Raw genomic sequence first — 22,910 nt, forward strand, 5'->3', positions numbered from 1 at the left:
TCCAGGCTATCACGTGACAATTTCGTGACCGCTGCTTATAAACAAGTTGTTTTGTCAATAATAAATGATGATAATGTACATTTCACTTTTAACAGGACAACACGGCACTACCCTACGTCAACAACGTAATTCGTGCTTTAGACGCGACGTCAGGTCGAGGCGGACCAAGTCTTTACATCGACAGACAATATGAAGAATTAGGGTTGGGGTTTGCTGGCGAACTATCAGATGAAGCCATTGATCTGGTAAGTAATTGATTTGTAAAAGAAATGACAAGTCTGTTAATCTTTCTGTTAGTAGTGGTTAGTAGTGGTTAGTGGTTAGTGGTTAGTGGTTACTGTTAGTAGTGGTTAGATTACTGAGTGCACAGTAATGGTTCATACGAGTCATGTTATCGACTTTACTACGTCTTCCATGACAACGTGATTTCATTTCTGTAGAAACACAAACTTCGGCACAAATCGGTAGTTCATTAGCTTTTTATTCGAGACAGTACTTCTATATAACCTAGATTACTATGTGGGATTATTTTGATTGATTGATTGATTGATTGATTGATTGATTGATTGATTGATTGATTGGGATCGTTTAAGTCAACACACCGCGAAATATAAATTTTATATTTATAAATATACATATAACATATTTATATTTTGCGGTGTGTAGCCCACGCGATCCTGGTGTTATTTTACACATTCCAATTTCCATATATTATTTGTCAAGTATCTCAATATAACCGATATATTGTATTCTGAAACATATCTCGAGAAACAAGTGCCTGTGGTACTATTGTATAGTAGTTGCTTCCTCAACAAATGACGTCATCGGATAGTTGATTAGAGTTCAGTAAATTGCAAGTGGTAGGTTTTTTTGATTCACGGAGTAGAATACTACGTAGCAAATATTATGCTCCAATAACGTAGAAATTCGGTTTGTACCCCTTTGAATCAAGGGTCGCACTAATGCATGTACACCCATACTTCTCACAATGACAAAGTGCACACATTACAGCATTAGTTACACGTGCAGTACGTATTCATCTAAAACAACATTACAATAAAACATAATATACTGTGTGATTCACCAGTGACTTTTTGCTTTAAATGTGTTTATCTACGTTCTCAGAAACCCGGTGAGATTTGTATGAAATTCAAGCCCCAATACAATCGATCTATTATGACCTTATGTAACCCTAAGAAAACCAACACTGTAGTTCTCTGAGTGTGACCTTAGATGACCCGACAGCTTGTGATCCCCGAATACCGGATGTAAACATCACCTCAGTTCACTGGAAAGCGGAAGTATCTTCTATGGCCCGAGTCTATTTTGTTGAATTTCTCATGAAGTAATTTCCAGAAACATTTAGGCCTGTGTGGAAGTCTTAAAATCCACATTGAATATTTCCGATGACGTATAAACTTTAATTTCAAATTATACCTTATCTGTTCAAAGGTGAGGAACATTCGAGGAGTTTCGTATGTCGAAGAAGATGTATTGTTTAGTAAACAACAATCAGGGCAGTTGCCATGGGGACTGGATAGAGTTGATCAGATGGATCTGCCACTTGACAATCACTATTATAAAGCAGGTATGGACAAGTCACGGGATATATCATCGGTTTATGCCCTGGTGAATAACTGTTCAACATTATCCAAGAACATTAATAGCAGAACAATTTAGACTTTCGGAATTCAAATATAAAAAGTACGATTAAGATAACTCTAATTATTTTGTGCAAGTTCTCTGTCTTACTAGGTCTTGATATTTTATTAACTGTCTGTTTGTCTTTAAATATCTATATATCTATTTATCTATCTATCTATATATCTATCTATCTATCTATCTATCTATCCATCAATCCAACCATCCATCCATCTATCCATCCATCCATTCATTCATCAATTTATCTATCTATCTATCCATCCATCCAACCAACCATCCATCCATCTATCCATCCATCCATCCATTCATCAATTTATCTATCTATCTATCCATCCATCCAACCAACCATCCATCCATCTATCCATCCATCCATCCATTCATCAATTTATCTATCTATCTATCCATCCATCCAACCAACCATCCATCCATCTATCCATCCATCCATTCATCAATCTATCTATCTATCTATCTATCCATCCATCCAACCAACCAACCAACCAACCAACCATCCATCTATCCATCCACCCAACTAACCAACCAACCAACCAACCAACCATCCATCCATTTATCTATCTATTTATTTCCTTTTATTCGATGACATCACTGTCCCCAAAACGTTTCTTTTATGCCGGAACATAGTGTCGCCAGTTGTATTCTTGTTCAAACCATAATTTGATTCCATACAATAAACTTTAAATGGTTTGTTTTTAGGCGATGGCACTGGTGTAGATGCATATATCGTAGATACAGGCCTGCGATACTCCCATCATGAATTCCGTGGAAATGGACAACAAAATCGTGCTTCTTGGTCTGGTTACGATGCGTTCAACACCAATGGCAACGATGTAAGTATTCCATTTCTATGACGATTGATTTCTTGTTCGTTTCTTGGTTTTTACCTTTCAATTTTCACTGGAAGTAACTTTAAGTATTTATACGTACAATTTTTCGGATTCAGAATGTTTCAAAGATTGATATAGAGTGTACAATGAGAGTGTAGATTGAGAACTTCGACGTATTTTTTGTCATTCATATGAACTACAGGGGTCAGATTGTGACGGTCATGGAACCCATGTAGCAGGCATCCTGGGAGGAAAGAATACCGGTGTCGCTGGTGGCGTCAATCTTAAAAGTGTCCGAGTGTTGGATTGCCAGGGCAACGGGTTTGCATCAGATATTTTGGACGGTATGTAGAAACAATATATTTTCCTTCGTCATGTGTACTATTTCTTTCAATCAACTTGGCATCATATAATACCATTTATGTGTACAACGTTATTTATTGCTTTCAATGTGTCGCCTTTATCGCTTACACAAGTCTCAACTACTATTACATTTTCAGGTTTGAATTGGATCTTGAAAAAAGTGCGACAGAATCCCAACAAAAGAGTCGTGGTCTGTATGTCACTGGCTGGCCAATTTACTCAGACTGTAAATGACGCAGCTGCCAAATTGGTCCGTGAGGGCGTTGTCGTCGTGGCTGCTGCAGGCAACTTCAAGCAAGACGCATGTCAGTATTCGCCAGCATCAGAGTCCGAGGTGAGAGGTATAAAAGAGAACAGTGTCAACGAGGAGTAATTGTAAACCAAAGAAAATAACATTTGTTAATTTGTTTTGCCATAAATATAGTTTCTTTTATGTTCTATCGTTCCAAATAAATGTTTGGTCGTTCCAGCACATTTTTTCACTAGGTGTAGTATGTACGTGTCTGTATTGGAACAAGTAACCGATTCAAATGCCATGAAAACCTTCTACACCACCCTTATAGTAGCATATCTCGATGCATAAACTTAAATTTTGCTGATGTTGACAGGTGCTAACCGTTGGTGCTACGAAGATTGATGACACTACATATGATCATTTAGGATATGGATCCAATTTTGGCGGTTGCATCGATATTTTTGGACCGGGTCAGCATATTCGTAGTTCATATAGAAACAGTGATTCGTCTTATCATGTATTGAGTGGAACGTCGCAGGCTACTCCCCATGTTGCAGGTATGGAAATAACTTATTAAAGGGGAATGGCACTCCAGGAAATTAAGTTACTTTCATAAACTATTGGTTTTTGAGAGTTATTTCATGATTTCACATCCCATAATTTTCTCTCGGTTGCCAACAAGTATTTGTGATTTCAGAAAAAATCACCAGGTTGATCTTGTGCCTTCAGGGTATCTTTACTATGGGTTATTGCATCATGGGAGCAAGCAGAAATAATGTATTCAAGTTGCTCATTGAGTATTCATGAGAGCTGTTTTACACTGTTAGGGTATAGGCACTCAAGACTCAAGTGCAAGTTGATTACATTATATCTACTGACTCCCATGATGCAATAGCCCATAGCAAAGATACTCTGAATAAGACACAATATCAACTTGATGCTTTCCTGAAATCACAAGTACTTGTAGGTGATGTAACATCATGAAATGACTCTCCAGAACCCATAGTTCATGAAAATGTCTCTTTCCTGGAGGGGCATTCCCCTTTAACTTGTTAAGAATTCCTTTTTCTTCAGTTTTCTTTCTGGAACTCCCCCCCCCCCCCCTCCCCATCTTCATAAAGATATTGACATGTATAATTCCTACATTGCAGGAGCTGCAGCCATTTTGCTACAGAATGATCCCACATTAACACCAGTGGAAATACGCAAGAAATTACTCCAGGGTGCTGCCAAAAGCAAGATAAACTTCGCAAAATTCCCACAGTCCGCACAATCTGTGACACCAAACAAACTTGTGTATATGCCACAAGTTAGTAACTTGGTCAGTAAGTAACATTTTATCTACCATAATAATGGTTAGTACTTGTGGAAGAAAATTTCAGTCCCCCTCTTCTGTGAGACTCTGACACACCATAGATGATAAAGTTCAATGGTAAAGTTTTGGATAGTGAACCCTAATTGATTTGATTATATCTAACGGACAAGAAACAAGATTTTATTCGGTAAAGTTTAGAGAGAATTGAACAAGTTTGATTTTGAAGGAAATTGTCCCTCAGGTGCATTCTACATTTATAATGATGGATATTCTATGTTTTATTTCGTTTTTCTAGCAAATCAGCCATTCTGTCGTTCTGTATGGTCGCCAGTGTCTGAAGCCCAAGCTGGTGCGACTACGGAAATATGGTGTTCGTCTGCTGAAGTAATGACAGGGTGTTCAAGTTTGGCTAATGATAACAACAGAGGTGGTGAAAAGGTTATTGTAAGTGTTACAAGTACTTATGTGGCATAGATTAAATAACATGACAGGTGTACTTTGTAGGAGTCCTGTGATTTTGGGAAAAGTCGGGTTTATTAAATCCACATACTAGCTGGGTGACATTTTATTTAGTTTTTTTATGTTCCACCGTTGAAATGATGGGGGTTTTGGTTTGTTGAAAAGAAAAGTCTGAGCAAGAAAGTGTAAGATATGTATGTGTGTGTGTGTGTGTGTGCATTTGTCTGTGTGTGTATGGATGTGTGCATCTGTCTGTGTGTATGCATGTGTGCGTCTGTGTGTGCGTGTCTGTCTGTGTGCATGTGTATGTGTGTCTGTCTGTGTTTGCATATGTGCGTGTGTCTGTCTGTGCGTGTCTGTCTCTGTGTGTGTGTGTGTGTGTGTGCGTGCATGCATGTTTCTGTGTGTGAATGTGTGTGTATGTGTATGTGTATGTCTGTCAGTCTGTCTGTCTGTCTGTGCATGTGTGCGTGTGTGTGTGTGTGTGTGTGTGTGTGTGCATGTGTGCATGTGTGTGTGTAATGAGGCTTTCAAGTCATACATATAACATTCTTTGGGATTAATCCAAGACATGTCAAATGCAGTCAAAGAACATTGTGTATGGTTTGACTTATTAAAACAATATCGATACTTTCAAACAGACTATATTGGAGAGGATAGCATTGCCACTTTGCCATCAGTGGCATACATGTTTCTCATTTTCTCTTCTTTTTTTCATGCCAAAGTCAACTTGGTCAATTGGGGAATGAGGAATGCCCTTTTAATCAAATTCTCCAACTGAACAAATAATTTATAATGTTAATAAATCATTGACAGTGAAAAAGTCAATCATTTTCTGACTTAATTTCATCTTTTAATGAACTGCACTAATGCCATGTAAATTCTCCTTCTAGAAACGAAATGGTCTTGATGTGTGCACAGCAATCAATGGTGATGCGAAAGCTACAGGTGTGTACGCTGTTGCTAGGTGCTGTTTGTGGCCTTCCATGACGTGCAGCACAGAAACATCCCCCTCATCATCTTCACGTCATGATGCCAGAACCCATACCAGATGTCATGGCGAGGGCAATATATTGACAGGTACGTAATAGTTGTATGTTGATAATTTCTGTGTGTTTTCATGGTCTTTAGCCTCCAGTGGGCACCACCTGGAAAGGCCATTACAATGGGTTCCATCCATGTATGCATGAACATTCACCGTCATATCTCCGGCATGTATCAACTGATTTCAACCAAACCTGGCACAAAGCTAACATGCATGTCATTTTGTTTTGTGACTGAATCAAATATGGCTGAACGACAGCCATGTCTGTAGTTAAATTCCACAATCTGCATCATAACTTTGGAGTTGTAATATGTAGTGATGCAATTCAAGTGCCTATGCCCACATTATTAAGTAATTACACAAACTCAGTATTACAGATCGATTGTACAAATTCATCGTAATCACAGACTGCACAAACTCATTGTAATCACAGATTGATTGCACAAACTCAGTACAAAAGGAGTAATGTGTGGCAGGTGTGCTGTGTCAGGGTGCCCTCCCACATCAACATATCATATATCATTCAACCCTGTGACACAATTGCGATCAAACCGTAGACCCTACACGAAAGGGGTCTACGCTGTAAGTGACGTCAGTACATGATTGACATGATTCTTTTTCTATAGGTTGTAGTGCTCATACATCGGGTCATGTGATTGGTGGAGCTCGGCCAGCAACGAATCAGATTTCTATTTTTATTCGACTGCCATTGGTCACCTGTATTGGACAGAATGCAGCAGGTGGTAGTGGTGTGGTGGCACAAGCTTCATGTTGTAAAGCACCTCAGTTACAATGCAAAACAGTTTGGTCATCGGAATCAGCTACTAATAAAAATAGCATGGTAGGTACATCGCTATTTAAGGCTACAAAATACTAGATAAATAGATAGGAAAGGGGGATAATTTATAGATAGAAGCTCAGACCACTAAAAATAGTTAGTGGTCCGAGATAGAAGGACATAGCAAAGGCACTTTCTTCGTGACTGTAATTATGCAAATGAAGTAGAACAAATGAGAATGCGGGATATATATATATATATAGAGAGAGAGAGAGAGAGAGAGAGAGAGAGAGAGAGAGAGAGAGAGAGAGAGAGAGAGAGAGAGAGAGAGAGAGAGAGAGAGAGAGAGAGAGAGAGAGAGAGAGAGAGAGAGAGAGAGAGAGAGAGAGAGAGAGAGAGAGAGAGAGAGAGAGAGAGAGAGAGAGAGAGAGAGAGAGAGAGAGAGAGAGAGAGAGAGAGATTGAAAATCAATGTTTTTCCTCAGCAACAATTCATGTAAACAAAACAACATATTTTTTGTTATTCAGGCCGTTGCATCATGTGAAGAGGGTTGGCTTCTGACAAACTGCAATTCGCACGCTTGGAACGGTCACTCGGCCGGTGCTCAACCCTTCGACAATAAATGCTTTGCAAGGAATGGTGTCGGTGGTGGAAATGATGGTGTATATGCTGTTGCCATATGCTGTAAATCATAAAACAATATTGTCTGATGACAATCTTCATTGAAGGCAGACATTTACATATTTTCATTCCCTAATCTGCCATTTTTTGTTGTTGTTTTAAAGTTTCATTTCTAGAACTGATTGTTTTGAGATTATTTGGCTGTAAACTTTGTTGTAATAAAAGCTCTGTTGTAATAATACTCATGTAACTGGTAATTAATGGGAGTGTCTGAACTTTGTCACGTGATTACAGTGATCATAATACAATGTACACTTTTAAAGAAATGACATTTATGCCATGCTATCAGCCAGCACTCACATGGTTTACTTGACAGGGCTGAACAGCACGACATATCTTACAGTGGTTTAGAAGTCTGATAGGGCTGAACAACACAACATATCTTACAGTGGTTTAGAAGTCTGACAGGGCTGAACAACATGACATATCTTACAGTGGTTTAGAAGTCTGATAGGGCTTAACAACACAACATATCTTACAGTGGTTTAGAAGTCTGACAGGGCTGAACAACATGACGTATCTTACAGTGGTTTAGAAGTCTGACAGGGCTGAACAACACAACATATCTTACAGTGGTTTATAAGTTTGACAGGGCTGAACAACACGACGTATCTTACAGTGGTTTAGAAGTCTGATAGGGCTGAATAACACAACATATCTTACAGTGGTTTAGAAGTCTGATAGGGCTGAATAACACAACATATCTTACAGTGGTTTAGAAGTCTGATAGGGCTGAACAACACAACATATCTTACGGTGGTTTAGAAGTCTGATAGAGCTGAACAACACGACGTATTTCACAGTGGTTTAGAAGTCTGATGAAGCTGAACAACACATCAGTTATCCATCTAACCAATTAGACAATCAATCAATCAATCAATCACTTCTGAAGTCAGTCATCCATCTAACCAGTCAAATCAATCAATCAATCAATCCATGGTTTACTATTAGACAATCAATCAACCGATCAATCAATAATCAATCAGCTAATTCACCAACCAACCAGTCAATCAATAAAATAGTCAGTTGAGCAATCAATCAATCAATCAATCAATCAATCAACAAACAAGCAAACAAACAAACAAACAAACCAGTCAGTCAGTCAGTCAGCCAACCCACCATCCATCCAAACAATCAGTTAGACAGCAGATCTGTCAATCAACTAATCACACAATCAATCAGTCAATCAACCAATCACACAATCAATCAGTCAATCAACCAATCACACAATCAATCACTCAATCAACAAATAATTTACTTTCAGAAACAGTTACTTGATAACTCAATGACATTTATATAGAACTGTTACCAGAACACAATTGATTGCTCTTCTAAAAGACATCAAAAATACAAAAATACTCAAATGTTTTTGCATCTGAATGCTTTTCTTGGCAAAAAATCTTTACAACACAAATCACAGTCCTATATACTGGGTGACAAGAATCATCAAAATAGACTAAGATTGAAATGACAAGGTGTCAACTATTCCATCACCAGTGTTCTATTCAATTACAATACATAATTTGTTATCAATATTTCACTTATACTAAGTTTACTTTTATTAAAGAGACATGGGGAAAGATCTCAACATTTTCCTGCAATATCTTTGTTTCATATGAAAATTAGACTTTATTGTTTTACATACTAAAACATCAGTAATAGTGTGGTCTGTGGCTTAGTAGTTAGGCAAACCAAATAAATTGAATCAATAACATACTTTTTGGGTTTACCAAAAACTGCCACTCACATTGAGATCACAAAAATCCACATACATAACATGTCAATGCTATGTAGATATTCTCTTTCCTGGGCAAAAATCAACAAAGCCTGATAATGTATGATGAGATGCAAATATGGTACTTAAAAAAAATTTCAATTTTTTTTTCATTTTCCCCCCAATTTTTTATTGGGGCAAAAAAGTGTTTTAAGTTAACCCATGTCACTTTAATATGAATAATTTTGAAGGTTTCTAAAAGTATGTTAATTTTGATTTAATTATATAATGGATAAAAAAGAATCTGTATAATCATAAAATAGTTTTACATTTCTGTTAATACAATATGCTGCAATTGGAAACAAGACTATGTTTGTTATGATTGTTCTACTGGAAGTCCAAATATTTGTACCCCTACTTTATAATTTTATACATCCATCTCTGTTTATTATTTTGTGATTTTATTCTCAATGTAACATTCTCTGTTAGGAAACAGTCACTGTAGAAAGGACAGTGTGCAAGTAAACTTTTACGAAATTCATGACGTTTCTCTGTTCCCCACCAAAGCCGCCATATGATGTACATGAAATATGCAAATATAATGCAGATTACTGCCTCTCTGTTATTGGTGATTTCAAATTTTTGAAAGTATCTGGGTAATTTGTCACAGGATGCCTGGCGACATCATTGGTTCTGTGTTCTAAATGATTAAAAAAATGTCCAAATTGCTATGATCACTTTCTCTTCTTACTTACAGTAAACCTGAACAGGTATAATTAAATTCATTATTTTTCTTCTTTCAGCACAATAATATATTCATAACATATGACTTGTAGTGACAAGGCCCCCTATGTCATTGATAATTAGAAATATCGGGGATAATACCCCATAGTATGTTATTCAACATACATTGTATTAGGAATACTACCAGTATGGAAAAACTGATACAGTAGCAACTCTTACTTTATAATCTCAAGGCATAGATTTGGGTAAAACCACATGATCTGTGATAAATTTATTAGTACCGGGGTAGTAACTTTTAGGTAATAAAAGGTTTTGATGAAGGTTTCATATTAGAAATGAATTTCTTGAACATCGACATCAACATGTCCTTCCCAAGTCTACTACAAGGATTTTAATAAACAAGTTGATATCCGTAAAATCTAGAACTGTATATGGATTATCAGACACATAAAACACATGGTAGAATTGTTTGTGGTAAAATACATGATTGGAATTGCCCTTCAGTTCACTCATATTCCTACTCACCAAGTAGTAACCATTTTTGACATCATTATATTTTGTGATTGTGGTGCAGTAAAAGAATAGAAGCCTGAATGACAAGTGTGATTGGCAATTCCTAGGGATGGCACCAAGGTGGGGGTTATGGGTGTGGCTCAGTAAGGGGACTGGATTGCAGTGCCACCCCCACCCCCACCCCATCACATAATACCACCCCTCTATCTATCAGTACTACAGATACAGTAGATCAGGTATGCAATTAATATGTGAGGTGATAAGTACTTATGGCAGGAAGACTATTGAAATGCCGGTGGTTGGTGAACAAGTTTTAAATCTGAATAGAATTACTGTGATGACATGTGTGTAGTGTAAGAGTTATCTTGCTGTATCAAGTGTCTAAACTCTATCTTATCTACGTGCAAGACCTGTTATACAGGAGTCAATGACTTGTTACAAATTAGCAAACTAGGCAATATTTATTGCAGCAAATGAAGTAGTTAGAATTCTAAACAATACATACTTGTAGGACTACATTGTATCACAAAATGAAAATGAAGTTTTGTATAATTTTTTAATTTACACTTCTGTATATGAAGTCACTTCTGATTGTACTGAGTTACTATTATAGCATTGATGCACTTGTTACTTGGTTACTGACTGGTAATGTTGGCTATGTGTACTTATAACAAACATAGACCCTACACAATACAACCATACACCCTTCATGCAACAACTGACCTTGGTGTCAATAAGACTTTCACAATGACAAACTTACTTCTGCATGTCATTTGATAGATTAACCCTTTCATGACTAGAGACGAGTTTTAAATAATATGGGGACCCAATTTATATGAATATTTTCATAATTACAATAATATTACTTTATTAGGAAGTAACATTTCTTTAATTCCGGTCTAAAATGAAGTTGATATATGCCAAAAACGTACATAAAACAAGAATTTTGTCCAAACAATTTTGGGGGGGAATGTTTTCAGTATTGAAGGGGTTAATGTTAACTGAATGTTTAATTTTCATCAAACCCATCAGTTCATTAATGTCATCTTTACATTTATATGTGTTAAGAGTCATAAACTTTCATGTAGGGGCCATGCTTGCATGTGCATATGATATTAGAAAGTGCACATGCATGACATTGCTTTGCATATGTGACAAGAGACGTGTTAGGATATGCTGGGATTATTTGCATTTGCATAACATGGTCATTTGCAGGTATACCTATTTCAATATGAACGACATTCATCTGCATGTGTACATGATATTAGAAAGTGCACATGCATGACATTGCTTTGCATATGTGACAAGAGATGTGTTAGGATAAGCTGGGATTATTTGCATTTGCATAACATGGTCATTTGTATGATGTACCTATTTCAATATGAACGACATTCATCTGCATGTGTACATGATATTAGAAAGTGTACATGCACAATATGGATTTGCATATGGGACAAGTTTGTGTTAGGATATGCTGGGATTATATTCGCATATGCATAACATGGTGTACCTATTTCAATATGCATGATAATAATTTGCATGTATGTGACATGTCCATATATGACATGCTCATTTGCATAATGTTATTTACATATGCAAGACATGCTTATATGCATTTGCTTGTTTATTTGCATATGTATGATATCATTATCCAATCAATGCTATTTCTGTGCATACTAACACCTGTCACTGACACAGCTTAGTAACTGTACAACCAATCATATTTGAACCCTTCACATTATTTACATACAAATAATTATATCTTCTGGGTACAACAAAATATAAGACGACAAGAAACGATACATTTGGTGATGTTTCTAAACTGTCTGTTTCATGGTAAAACAAAGAGTCAAGAGAGACCACTGGAAAGGTATATCTGACAGTTTATATACTGTACTTGTTATATAGAACTAATAAAAAGTCAATCAACATAGATTGATGAATTTCAGTTTTATGAGATTTTAACAACACTTCTTTTAGTAAGTATAAGTTGCTCTCGTACCCCAAACATATCAAAATACCCATTTTTTAAAATGTCTTTCTGCCTATATTGCTACCTAGCTTATGCTTGTAGGGTAAACATGGCACAATGGGAAGGGAAATATATATATTTACCAATGAGCATTTTGCATTTTAGCTGTCTGCTGTATAAATTTTTCATGACTTGCAAAAAGTTTTAATTTGCTACTTATATCAGTCCATTGGACATCACCAGCATCATCACCAGCATGGAGTTTGAATTTGCCAACACTGTTACCAGTCATGTCATGAAAATTAACGGCTACTGTCTCCATCCAGGCATTGTCAGTGTTGCGAGGGTCATCTACATAACCCCTGTACACCTGTAATAAAACCAGACATATATAGTTATGTAGATTGGAAAGGTCTTTACAGGAACCAAATTTTGCAGGTGAACTACAGTACATAGACAAAACTCACTTAGTTCTGTTGGAGTTAAAACTAGTTCACAACCCAAGGTAGAAACCAGAATACATAGACAAAACTCACTTAAATCAGTTGGAGTTAAAACTGGCGCACAACCCAAGGTAGAAACCTGGATTTAAAACTAGCTCACAACACAAGATAGAATCTAGCGTTCATGAACACTGATTTAACCTTACCTCTCTTCCACATTTAAATAACTCACTAACAGCCTTCTCAATAACTTTCTTTTCAGAGTCTGGAGCCTCCATAGAATTCATGGCTTCTTCACCAAATTCTCTCTTCAATGTAGCTGATACTGTATCACCAGAGTCTACCATACCCTATATAGTAAATTAAAACACCAGTGTTCAATATTATCAAAGAAACGTGGTACATATAAACAAGTTCAATTTCATTCCTATAAAAATTTAATCAAACAATGATGACTGTTAGATATTATTTCCCAATATTTCTTTGTTCAGCCAAGGAAAATATGAGTGACCTAAGGGGTCTTTGTCACAATGAGTCGCTAGGCAAGTAGTGACAACCCTTAGAGTATTATCCAGCTGAATAAAGAAAAATATTGTAGAATAAAATAATTATTATATACCACCGTCAGAAATATAAAAACATATTAGGGAAAGTAAGGTCAATTTTGAACAACAATTTGTTATCTTGCAACAAAAGTTGACAAAAATATCTGATGCTGTTATCAGAGGCACAAAGACAGAAATTGGGGATAAGATTATGGTGACAAATGTTTGTCTGTTGCAACATGCCACTGGTATAAGTATGTCACTAGCCTACCCAGGAGAAAATGTACTGAAGTTGTCTATCCATCTGATCATGTCAGTCTGTCCATCTGTCTGTCTGCACGTCTGTTTGTCTGCCTACCTGATAATATGTCTGTTTGTCACAACATACTACTGGTAGGAATATGTTACTCTCTTAACTAGGAGATAATGTACTAGAATTGTTTGTTTGTTTGTTTGTCTGCCTGTCTGTCTGTCCATCTGTCTGTCTGTTGCAACATACACCACTAGCCAAACCAGGTGATCATGCATTGGAGGTGTCTGTCAGTCTACCTACCTGCATGATCACATGTCTGTCTATCAATCTGTGTTACAACATACCTAACATTACAAAGAGCCTGTAATTGTAGTTCTGTCTGTCTGTCTGTCTGTCTGTATGTCTATTATTATGACTTACCCCTGGTATGGCCCATTCCCCTGTGTCTGTCTGTCTATTATGACTTACCCCTGGTATGGCCCATTCCCCTGTGTCTATCTGTCTATTATGACTTACCCCTGGTATGGCCCATTCCCCTGTGTCTATCTGTCTATTATGACTTACCCCTGGTATGGCCCATTCCCCTGTGTGTGTCTGTCTATCTATTATGACTTACCCCTGGTATGGCCCATTCCCCTGTGTCTATCTGTCTATTATGACTTACCCCTGGTATGGCCCATTCCCCTGTGTCTATCTGTCTATTATGACTTACCCCTGGTATGGCCCATTCCCCTGTGTCTGTCTGTCTGTCTGTCTATTATGACTTACCCCTGGTATGGCCCATTCCCCTGTGTCTGTCTCTCTATTATGACTTACCCCTGGTATGGCCCATTCCTGGTATGGCCCATTCCCCTGTGTTTGTCTGTATGTCTATTATGACTTACCCCTGGTATAACCCATTCCCCTGTGTGTGTCTGTCTATTATTATGACTTACCCCTGGTATGGCCCATTCCCCTGTGTGTGTCTGTCTGTCTATTATGACTTACCCCTGGTATGGCCCATTCCCTGTATCTGTCTGTCTATTATGACTTACCCCTGCTATGGCCCATTCCCCTGTGTCTGTATATCTATTATGACTTACCCCTGGTATGGCCCATTCCCCTGTGTCTGTCTCTCTATTATGACTTACCCCTGGTATGGCCCATTCCTTGTATCTGTCTGTCTATTATGACTTACCCCTGCTATGGCCCATTCCCCTGTATCTGTATATCTATTATGACTTACCCCTGGTATGGCCCATTCCCCTGTGTCTGTCTCTCTATTATGACTTACCCCTGCTATGGCCCATTCCCCTGTATCTGTATATCTATTATGACTTACCCCTGGTATGGCCCATTCCCCTGTGTCTTTTCTTTTAATAGATACAAATTGAAGGATACCATTTTGAGTTTCAGAGTCTTTTACGATATTGTCATGGGGGTCTCTTTTCCACCTACAACAAGGAATAAACATACTTTGTTCAAAAAAGATACTTTCAATACATAGCATTCTAACTTGTCACCTGATGTTGATTTCTAAACTACACATTCTACAATAAATTATTATTATTATTATTATTATTATCAATAAATAATATATCAACAAATTGCCACTTAGAAATGATCACAAAAGATAAGAATAAGTTAAAGGAGTAATAAACACACACACACACACATATGCACACATACATACACACATACATACATACACACACACACACATACATACACAGACACACACACACACACATACACATACACACATACACACACACATACACACACACATACACACACATACACACATATACATACACACACACACATACACACACACACATACACACATACACACATACACACATACACACACACATACACACACACACACATACACACACATACACACATATACATACACACACACACACATATACATACACACACACATACACACACACACACACATACATACACACACATACACACATACACACATACACACACACACACATACACACACATACACACATATACATACACACACACACACATATACATACACACACACACATACACACACACACACATATACATACACAGACACACACACACACATACATACATACACACACATACACACACACACATATACATACACACACACATACACACACACATATACATATGCACACACACATACATACATACACACACACACATACACACACACACACGCACACACACACACACATACACACATGCACGCACACACACATGCACTCACATACATACATGCATATATACATACATACATACATACATACATACATACATACATACATACATACAAAGATACACACACACATACAGACACTCACAAAGACATACACTAAGACACAGTCACACACATACACAAACACGTGCGCACGTGTGCGCACATACACAATCATTACCATGTTGTTACAACAAACATCCTTTCAGTTTTGTGTCCATCAAACTTGTATTTCCAATAGAGTACACTACTACATGCTTCAGTTTTACGAAATATTCATGAAAAACTTTTCTTTCCATGTCTCCTAATGAGTTGCTTTAATAATAATGGGGCTACATATTACAATGAACAACCAATTGATATGACTTACCTTGTAACAATAGGGTCTGCAGCATGGTTAGGTCCCCACTTACCAAGTAAACCTCTGCCTATCATACCTGTTCTACCAACTGGATTTCTAACAGAGACAAAAAAAAATAATTCTTTTATTTCTTTGATCAAGTTCCTACCATGACATTCACAGTGACTGACAATTTTAAAACTGTCATTCATTTACTCTTGCAACATTGTTCCGCTGCAAAAAAATAACTGAAATGATTTCTTGTATATATCTCTTGTATTAGTCTAGCTTTGAAGAGACTCAAACTGAATTTATAAACTGTTTACTTAAAGTGAAAATACTTACATAATAGCCCTGATTAAACTATATTTCAATGCGATGCAATGGTCAGGGAAACTATGAATTGATTATTTGTGGTTGCAAACAATGTAACAGTATTGCTTACAATACCAAATCATTAGTATATATTATCACATTTCCCATGATGCAACATTCAACATGGCGAGTTTTGGTTTTTTTGCCTAATACTAAGCAATAAACCTTGTCAATTTCACAGTGTAATTTCATTATAGTACATGTATGTCTCCCTGCCACTTTAGTGGATTTAACAGTCAGGACAATAGGCCTTTCCAAAATTTGCCATGGTGGCGCTCTACTTCCTGTCTCTGTGTACCTTGGGGGTATACATGCTATAGGTTACTCAGCTAATCATACCATCTTACCTTGGAACACCATTTAGTACATCATATTTTCCAATATGACTTTTTCTGTTGATTTTCCCATCTCTTTGGTTAAACTTTAAATGTTCACCTGTATTATTTCTGCAATGAAAGAAAGGCATAGATTATAAAATACAAAATAACAATAATCTGATACAGCACACTATATGACTCTAAGATATGTCATGTTGCTACACGCTTACTGGCCTCCGAGAGGAGTTGACCAATGTGTTAGCCCCCCCCCCCCCCCCCCCCCCCCCCCATATGTGATCTGATACTGCACACTATATGACTGTAAGATATGCTCCACCCTCACTGGAGTTGACCAATGTGTGAGTCCCCCCTCGCTCCCCCGGAGCCTGGTACCTTACAGACTACACACTATACCATATTACCATTCAAGATAATGTAGTTTTATAGAACTTTTTCTTTGCCCTGATCAGTTCTATACTTTCAGAATGTACAACTCTGGGTCCATCTAAAAGTGATACTTTTTTGTTACAGGTGGTAGGTATGTTAAGTTAACTTGAGTTCCACAGGTGTTTTACAAGGGTTTCCCCATCCCTAATTAATGTACAAAGTATGGAAATCTATGCATTTTACTGGATTCCCAAGCCCTAGAAAAAACACACTGTACAACTGAAAAATTATATTACTCAGTTGTTGTTGTAATGGGTGACCTGTTGAAATGTTACCATGGCAACAACACATGTCCAATTCCCATCTGAGTACTAGTTACCCCACTTTGCTTCCCATGGCAGACTATTGGATAATGTTCATTTCCTAACCTGACTTCTGGATCAGCCCAGACTGGGTGACTGGCTACAATTTCATGAGTATAGTCTGTTGGATTGTACTCTGGAAATGATTCACTCCATGAAACTTTTTCATCTGGGACTGGGAACCTCTCCATTCCGTTAGATCCTGGATAAACTTTCTGTCTTGCTTTGGTATGCAAGATGACTGCAGCAATTGGTGCAACCGACATTTTGTTTATTCTGATTACCTGGCCTAGGAAAGTAAGGCCCCAAAACAGTGTTCTGCAAAATAAAGAAGAAAGTGATATTATTGTGTAAGTATAAAAATCAACCTAAAAAATCTGATAGACTATAAGTAATCAGTACTCTGTTTACACCAAATAAACTTTGGTTTTGTTTACCAACCTCTACCAAGATTTCACCTACACATCTTACCAAGTACAACAACATAAAGGAACTGAAAATGAGATCAAAAGTATGCAAAATAATTGTACAAGTAATAATTACTAGAACTTAATCATTATCAAATATATCAAGTTTGTGTACTTATATTAAGGAGTATAACATATACATGTATCTAGTACACAGGGCAGGACTTGGAATTATTTGGTAGTTAATTAAATTGCTAGAATGAACAATTCTGTTCATGGGCTCTGGGTTCATATTACCAAATGAACATTTCTATACAAGGTAAAAAAAGTTTGTTCTACATTATGTTAACTCTGAACAGTTTCATGGCATATAAATGGTGGTATGTGGCAGGAAAGGTAAGGGATGCAGGGAGCTTTGAATTAGGCTATTGTACTCATGAACTTCACAACGCAGTGCTTGTATATATTCTATACTTTACTTCTGAGACTTCAGTTGTAGTTGGCTTCTAACATAGAGCGCCCTCAGCGATAAAAGTGGGAACACTATAAATACTCTAGTCATGTCGGATAGACATGATAGATGGGAGTCGGAAAATGGATATGCAAGTATATGCATTGTGATATATTACTTTTAGGTTAGTTGTTGTACATCTTTGGAACTGGTTTTGGGACTTTCTTGGGACTTTTCAAGACTCCGAAGATACTTAAGTTAACCATCTTTGGAGATATCTTGAGATAGTGAAGATAACAGGAGACTTTGGAGCCGTCTTGGAAGTTGTCTGCTGACTTGCGACTTGAAGAGGATGAGTTGTCACAACTAATTATTAGTTTCCGATATCACACCATTTGTGAAACTAGGACAAACATCAGCCATCAAAGCAACTTGATAAGATACACGAATATTTTACCGGGCGAAAAGAGAAACCTAGTTTTACAAGCATTTCAAAATGAAATAAAATACTGTATCTATTATAAAGGAATTCAATAATTATTTATTGTCCTGGCTTCTTACCTATCGTAAATTAACTGCTGTTGACATTTTATTGGCAACAACTGTTGTGGGTGACTAATGCTAAAGCTATGAGTTGCATCACATTTGTAAATAACTTTACTTTTAAACAGAGATATACAAATATTACATTGCTACAGTTAATTGTTTATTGATACCATACTATTTGATTACTAATTATACTACTTAATAATTGTACAAAAATTTGGCAAAATGAAATTGTGAACTTACAATGATCAATATATTTTCATACAGTTCACTATTACTTTGTATCTCTGTAGACACCAACAACTTCCATAAATGTGGCATCACTTATGGCACTTACTTTCCAACTCAGACACAAGACCATAGTCAACAATTCACAATCTCAAACTTTGACTCAAAATAGCTGATATTTCATTGGAATTTCTACATGCACGTTTAAATATTTTTGGAAGGGTAGGGTAGCCTAGCAAACAATGAAGTAAAAGAAAAAAAAAGTACCAGCATTTCAACCTTTGTATTAAATGTATTTGGCTAGCCATTGGAAAATTTATGAGTATTTCATGACACATCTATTATTTGTATCTAGATTTTAGTTCTACCTTTTGAGATGTCAGAACAATGAAGAGATAAATTGATACTATACTAAAGTTCAGGAAATGATTTATTAGAATAGAATGACCTTTCTGTTAATGATTAATTAACAACTAACAAGACTTCATGATTAAAATGACAAATTATTGTTTGGTGTAGTTAGATCATTTATCCATATTTGTGTTAACAAATTATGGTGCTTTTCAACCTGTATTGAAAAGTGCTTTTGTGTGTAGGGGGGTGGGGTGGGGGTGTTTTAGAACGAATGTTCATGAACTCTGTGTTCACAGTATCAAATGAAGATTTCAACTCACGCTCCAAAATTCTTGCTAACATCTCATAAACATTGTTTGTCCCTACTGAATCTGACAAATGAAACACAATCTAGGACTAGGAGATTTCATCCAATGGTATCCACAACCATTCAGTTTACATTGTCCTAAATATGTCACCTTCTGCTATCTTATTTCATCAGTAATCAATTATCATGTAGTGTATGTTACAAGTATGTCTTTCAATTATTAATATCAGTCTTTGTATCATTTTAATTTGTCATGTTTTATGTATCGCTTCAATGCATTACGAATGTTTATGTCATTTCAATTTCCCCTTGGAGATAAATAAAGTGTTTCTGATTCTGATATGGATAAAGTCATACAAGACATGTCAATTCTATAATATATTACACTAGTACAATATGTCATTGTATATTGTATGTGTTGTAGGACTTCAGTCAAGCCATTCAATATGAATATTTGTACGGCTTCAGTCTAATATGACCACAATCTCTGTTACTGGGGTTTTGTAACCTTGACCTTGACATTGGTACTTGTTTGGACTTCAGTAAAAATCCAATACTTCCTTGTTACTTTCCAACACTACCCACTATTCAGTATTCACAGACTGTGACTATAAAGGTCTCTCCTTATGCCTCTATTCAGACTGTAAGATATGTTGTGTTATTCTATCCTCGTCTCATCTATGCACAGACATTGCATCATTTCCAAGTTCATATAACATCGTCTCATCTATGCACAGACATTGCATCATTTCCAAGTTCATATACCATCATCTCATCTATGCACAGACATTGCATCATTTCCAAGTTCATATAACATTTGAATGAATCCAAATCATTTTAAAACTTCTCGGTTCTTACAGTTTTACTAATTAATGGCTGCAAGTTATGACTGAAATAAAAATCTTGTTGGAATTATCAATATTCTATTTCTCAAAAATACAAGAAAACAGCAGATTGTCTGAGCGTAGTCCTGCTTGCAAAAGGAGTAATTCAGGACTTGATTCTGACAATTGTCCTTCCTTTTAGTTGATGGTCATGTCAGTAATAAAGACCCATGCACCGTCTGCAGGCAGGACTAATCTGAACCCAATCAGATCTTTATTTGCACGCCAATAATTTCATGAGTGACTTCCTCTTTGACTAAAAGTGTCGTTATGGTGATGAGACTGGCAGAATGCAAGGCACTACAGCAAGTGTTAGACAGGATCATTTATAAGATATTTCTGAAATCCTGAAAATATAAAAAGGCACATTCCACAAATCGAAACTGAAAGTGCATCAAGATGACAGTGACTCACTAGTGATTACTCTAATGCTGTAATATTTTTGGGGACTCAAGCTGCAATTTTACACTATTACACTATGTAACGGAACACAAACTGCCCTTCACACCGGTACACCGATGACACATTTAATGATTTACAATACATCGTAGCTATGACAAATAAACAAGCATATACCTATCTTAGTATCTAGCAGTACTACAATAGCTGTTAATGTTATGTCATGAACAAGAGTAGAGTCAATACTATCGTTTACAAATTCATCGGCGATACATGAAGTACAACTACTAATACAAGACACCTTTGTTTGGGTTGTCCCTAAATTTGTGTTGTCAGCAGGTCCTGTCATGTCTACATCATCGGACTAGCGATGGGGAGTTTCATTTTTTTTGCGTTCACTGCACTGTTCGTTCAGTCACTGTATCACAGTGACGGGCTTGGATTGTTCCGATACACGGCCAGAAAGCTAGATCCACCCATTAACCAAAACACACAATAATGATACTGCAAACATACCTTGTTGTAGAAACCGTTGTAACGAAACAAGCAACAATGTTAGAAAAGAGAGACCAGTCTACGTCTGACTGCCTCCACGAATGGAAATGAACTCTATGACCTGGAATGTTTAGTACAGAACCATCCTTGTATTCATATTGCAGCAAGCCAAGCTAAATTGAATGATTCTGAATACAAGTATTTATGTATGATCTGCCGGTTTCACCAGGGAGATTTCCATGGTTTCACGAACCAAAAGTTCTTCTAACAATGACGAGTCCTCGCTCTACCGTTACGTGCTTTGGGGGAGTATGGATTGCATGCGGCCATCAAATGTTCGGAAATATATCTACTCACCTCCTGCGAATACCAAGATACGCGGATACTATAGTATTAGCGCTGTAATATCGCAATATGAATATAGTTCTGAGTCTGAAAAGAGATAAAGAATTACAGAGGATCGATGACACTGCTCCTTTAAATTGATAATTTTGCTACTTTTAGAATTCAGAGTGAAGGAAACATCTTTTCAGATTACGAGAAATGAGAAAGATTACAGACATTAAACATTACACCTGGCGGGGCAAAGAAATCAAAAACAAACAAACTCACAATGGATTTGGCTGTCTTCAGATTCAATGCAACACCAATATTTCATCTTGCCATTCCGAGTCCATGTCACATTTATCGAACATATAGATTTAATATAATAACAATGTTAAATTACGTGAGCTTAATAATTAAAACGCAAGATGCAGAATGAAATATTGACGACAGTAAACAAATAAGTGAAAATGAAATTTAGTTATTACCGGATACAAATAGCAGAATATACTGTACATGATCAATCTGATGTCTAGTACATTGCATACGACATTTTCAAGGTAATCGTCCTCGCTGTAACTTGGACATCGTCGCATATGTTTTGCTTGCTATACGACTTTAAGCATAGGTTTATGCATGTATGTATGTATTGATTTTATCATCATAAAAACACTGTTCGGAATGTGTAACTACTAAAGCCTTGACAGGGTTTACAAATGAACCGATCAACTATGGACAGCGATACGGACCCAGACAGCCCACCACCATCTCCAAGTCCAACACACACAGGTCGCAGATTGCCCGAATGGTTCAATCCTGGTCCATTCCTGTACAACGGTAGATTTTTCCTCGCATTTTTACCATGTGGCCTCATCGTTCTATCTTTGGTTGGAGAGCTACTACTGGCAATAATCGC

At 36.9% G+C, this 22,910-nt stretch overlaps 2 protein-coding genes across 2 annotated transcripts in view; one reads left to right on the forward strand and one right to left on the reverse strand.

Moving 5' to 3' along the window:
* LOC144449001 (extracellular serine proteinase-like) overlaps positions 1 to 7,561 on the forward strand; it is an 8,614-nt gene extending 1,053 nt beyond the window's left edge. The window contains exons 2-12 of the mRNA XM_078139398.1: positions 96 to 245; positions 1,453 to 1,588; positions 2,374 to 2,507; positions 2,707 to 2,848; positions 3,005 to 3,201; positions 3,476 to 3,659; positions 4,254 to 4,427; positions 4,713 to 4,861; positions 5,770 to 5,956; positions 6,548 to 6,762; positions 7,227 to 7,561. Coding sequence (XP_077995524.1) covers positions 96 to 245; positions 1,453 to 1,588; positions 2,374 to 2,507; positions 2,707 to 2,848; positions 3,005 to 3,201; positions 3,476 to 3,659; positions 4,254 to 4,427; positions 4,713 to 4,861; positions 5,770 to 5,956; positions 6,548 to 6,762; positions 7,227 to 7,394 — 1,836 coding nt within the window. The 3' untranslated portion in view covers positions 7,395 to 7,561. The remainder of the gene's footprint in view (positions 1 to 95; positions 246 to 1,452; positions 1,589 to 2,373; positions 2,508 to 2,706; positions 2,849 to 3,004; positions 3,202 to 3,475; positions 3,660 to 4,253; positions 4,428 to 4,712; positions 4,862 to 5,769; positions 5,957 to 6,547; positions 6,763 to 7,226) is intronic.
* A 1,106-nt stretch (positions 7,562 to 8,667) lies between these two features.
* Positions 8,668 to 21,759, reverse strand: LOC144449002 (ADP-ribose pyrophosphatase, mitochondrial-like). The gene is made up of 7 exons (XM_078139399.1): positions 21,692 to 21,759; positions 17,666 to 17,917; positions 16,881 to 16,979; positions 16,189 to 16,275; positions 14,886 to 14,997; positions 12,973 to 13,116; positions 8,668 to 12,693 (listed from the first exon to the last, which is right to left on the reverse strand). Exons 2-7 carry the CDS (start codon positions 17,863 to 17,865, stop codon positions 12,463 to 12,465), a joined length of 873 nt encoding a protein of 290 aa, XP_077995525.1. The 5' UTR covers positions 17,866 to 17,917; positions 21,692 to 21,759; the 3' UTR covers positions 8,668 to 12,462.
* Between the last annotated feature and the right edge of the window lie 1,151 nt (positions 21,760 to 22,910).

Source organism: Glandiceps talaboti, chromosome 18 (genome assembly GCF_964340395.1).
Source record: "Glandiceps talaboti chromosome 18, keGlaTala1.1, whole genome shotgun sequence".
Taxonomy (NCBI): Eukaryota; Metazoa; Hemichordata; class Enteropneusta; family Spengelidae; genus Glandiceps; species Glandiceps talaboti.

What these genes read in the sequence shown, in the direction of transcription:
- LOC144449002 (XM_078139399.1), bottom strand. Translation starts at nt 17,865, where the DNA reads ATGTCGGTTGCACCAATTGCTGCAGTCATCTTGCATACCAAAGCAAGA. An exon ending in TGGGCTGATCCAGAAGTCAG is followed by an intron (nt 16,980 to 17,665) that starts GTTAGGAAATGA and finishes CTTTCATTGCAG; the next exon opens with AAATAATACAGGTGAACATT. An exon ending in GGGAATGGGCCATACCAGGG is followed by an intron (nt 13,117 to 14,885) that starts GTAAGTCATAAT and finishes TTTACTATATAG; the next exon opens with GGTATGGTAGACTCTGGTGA.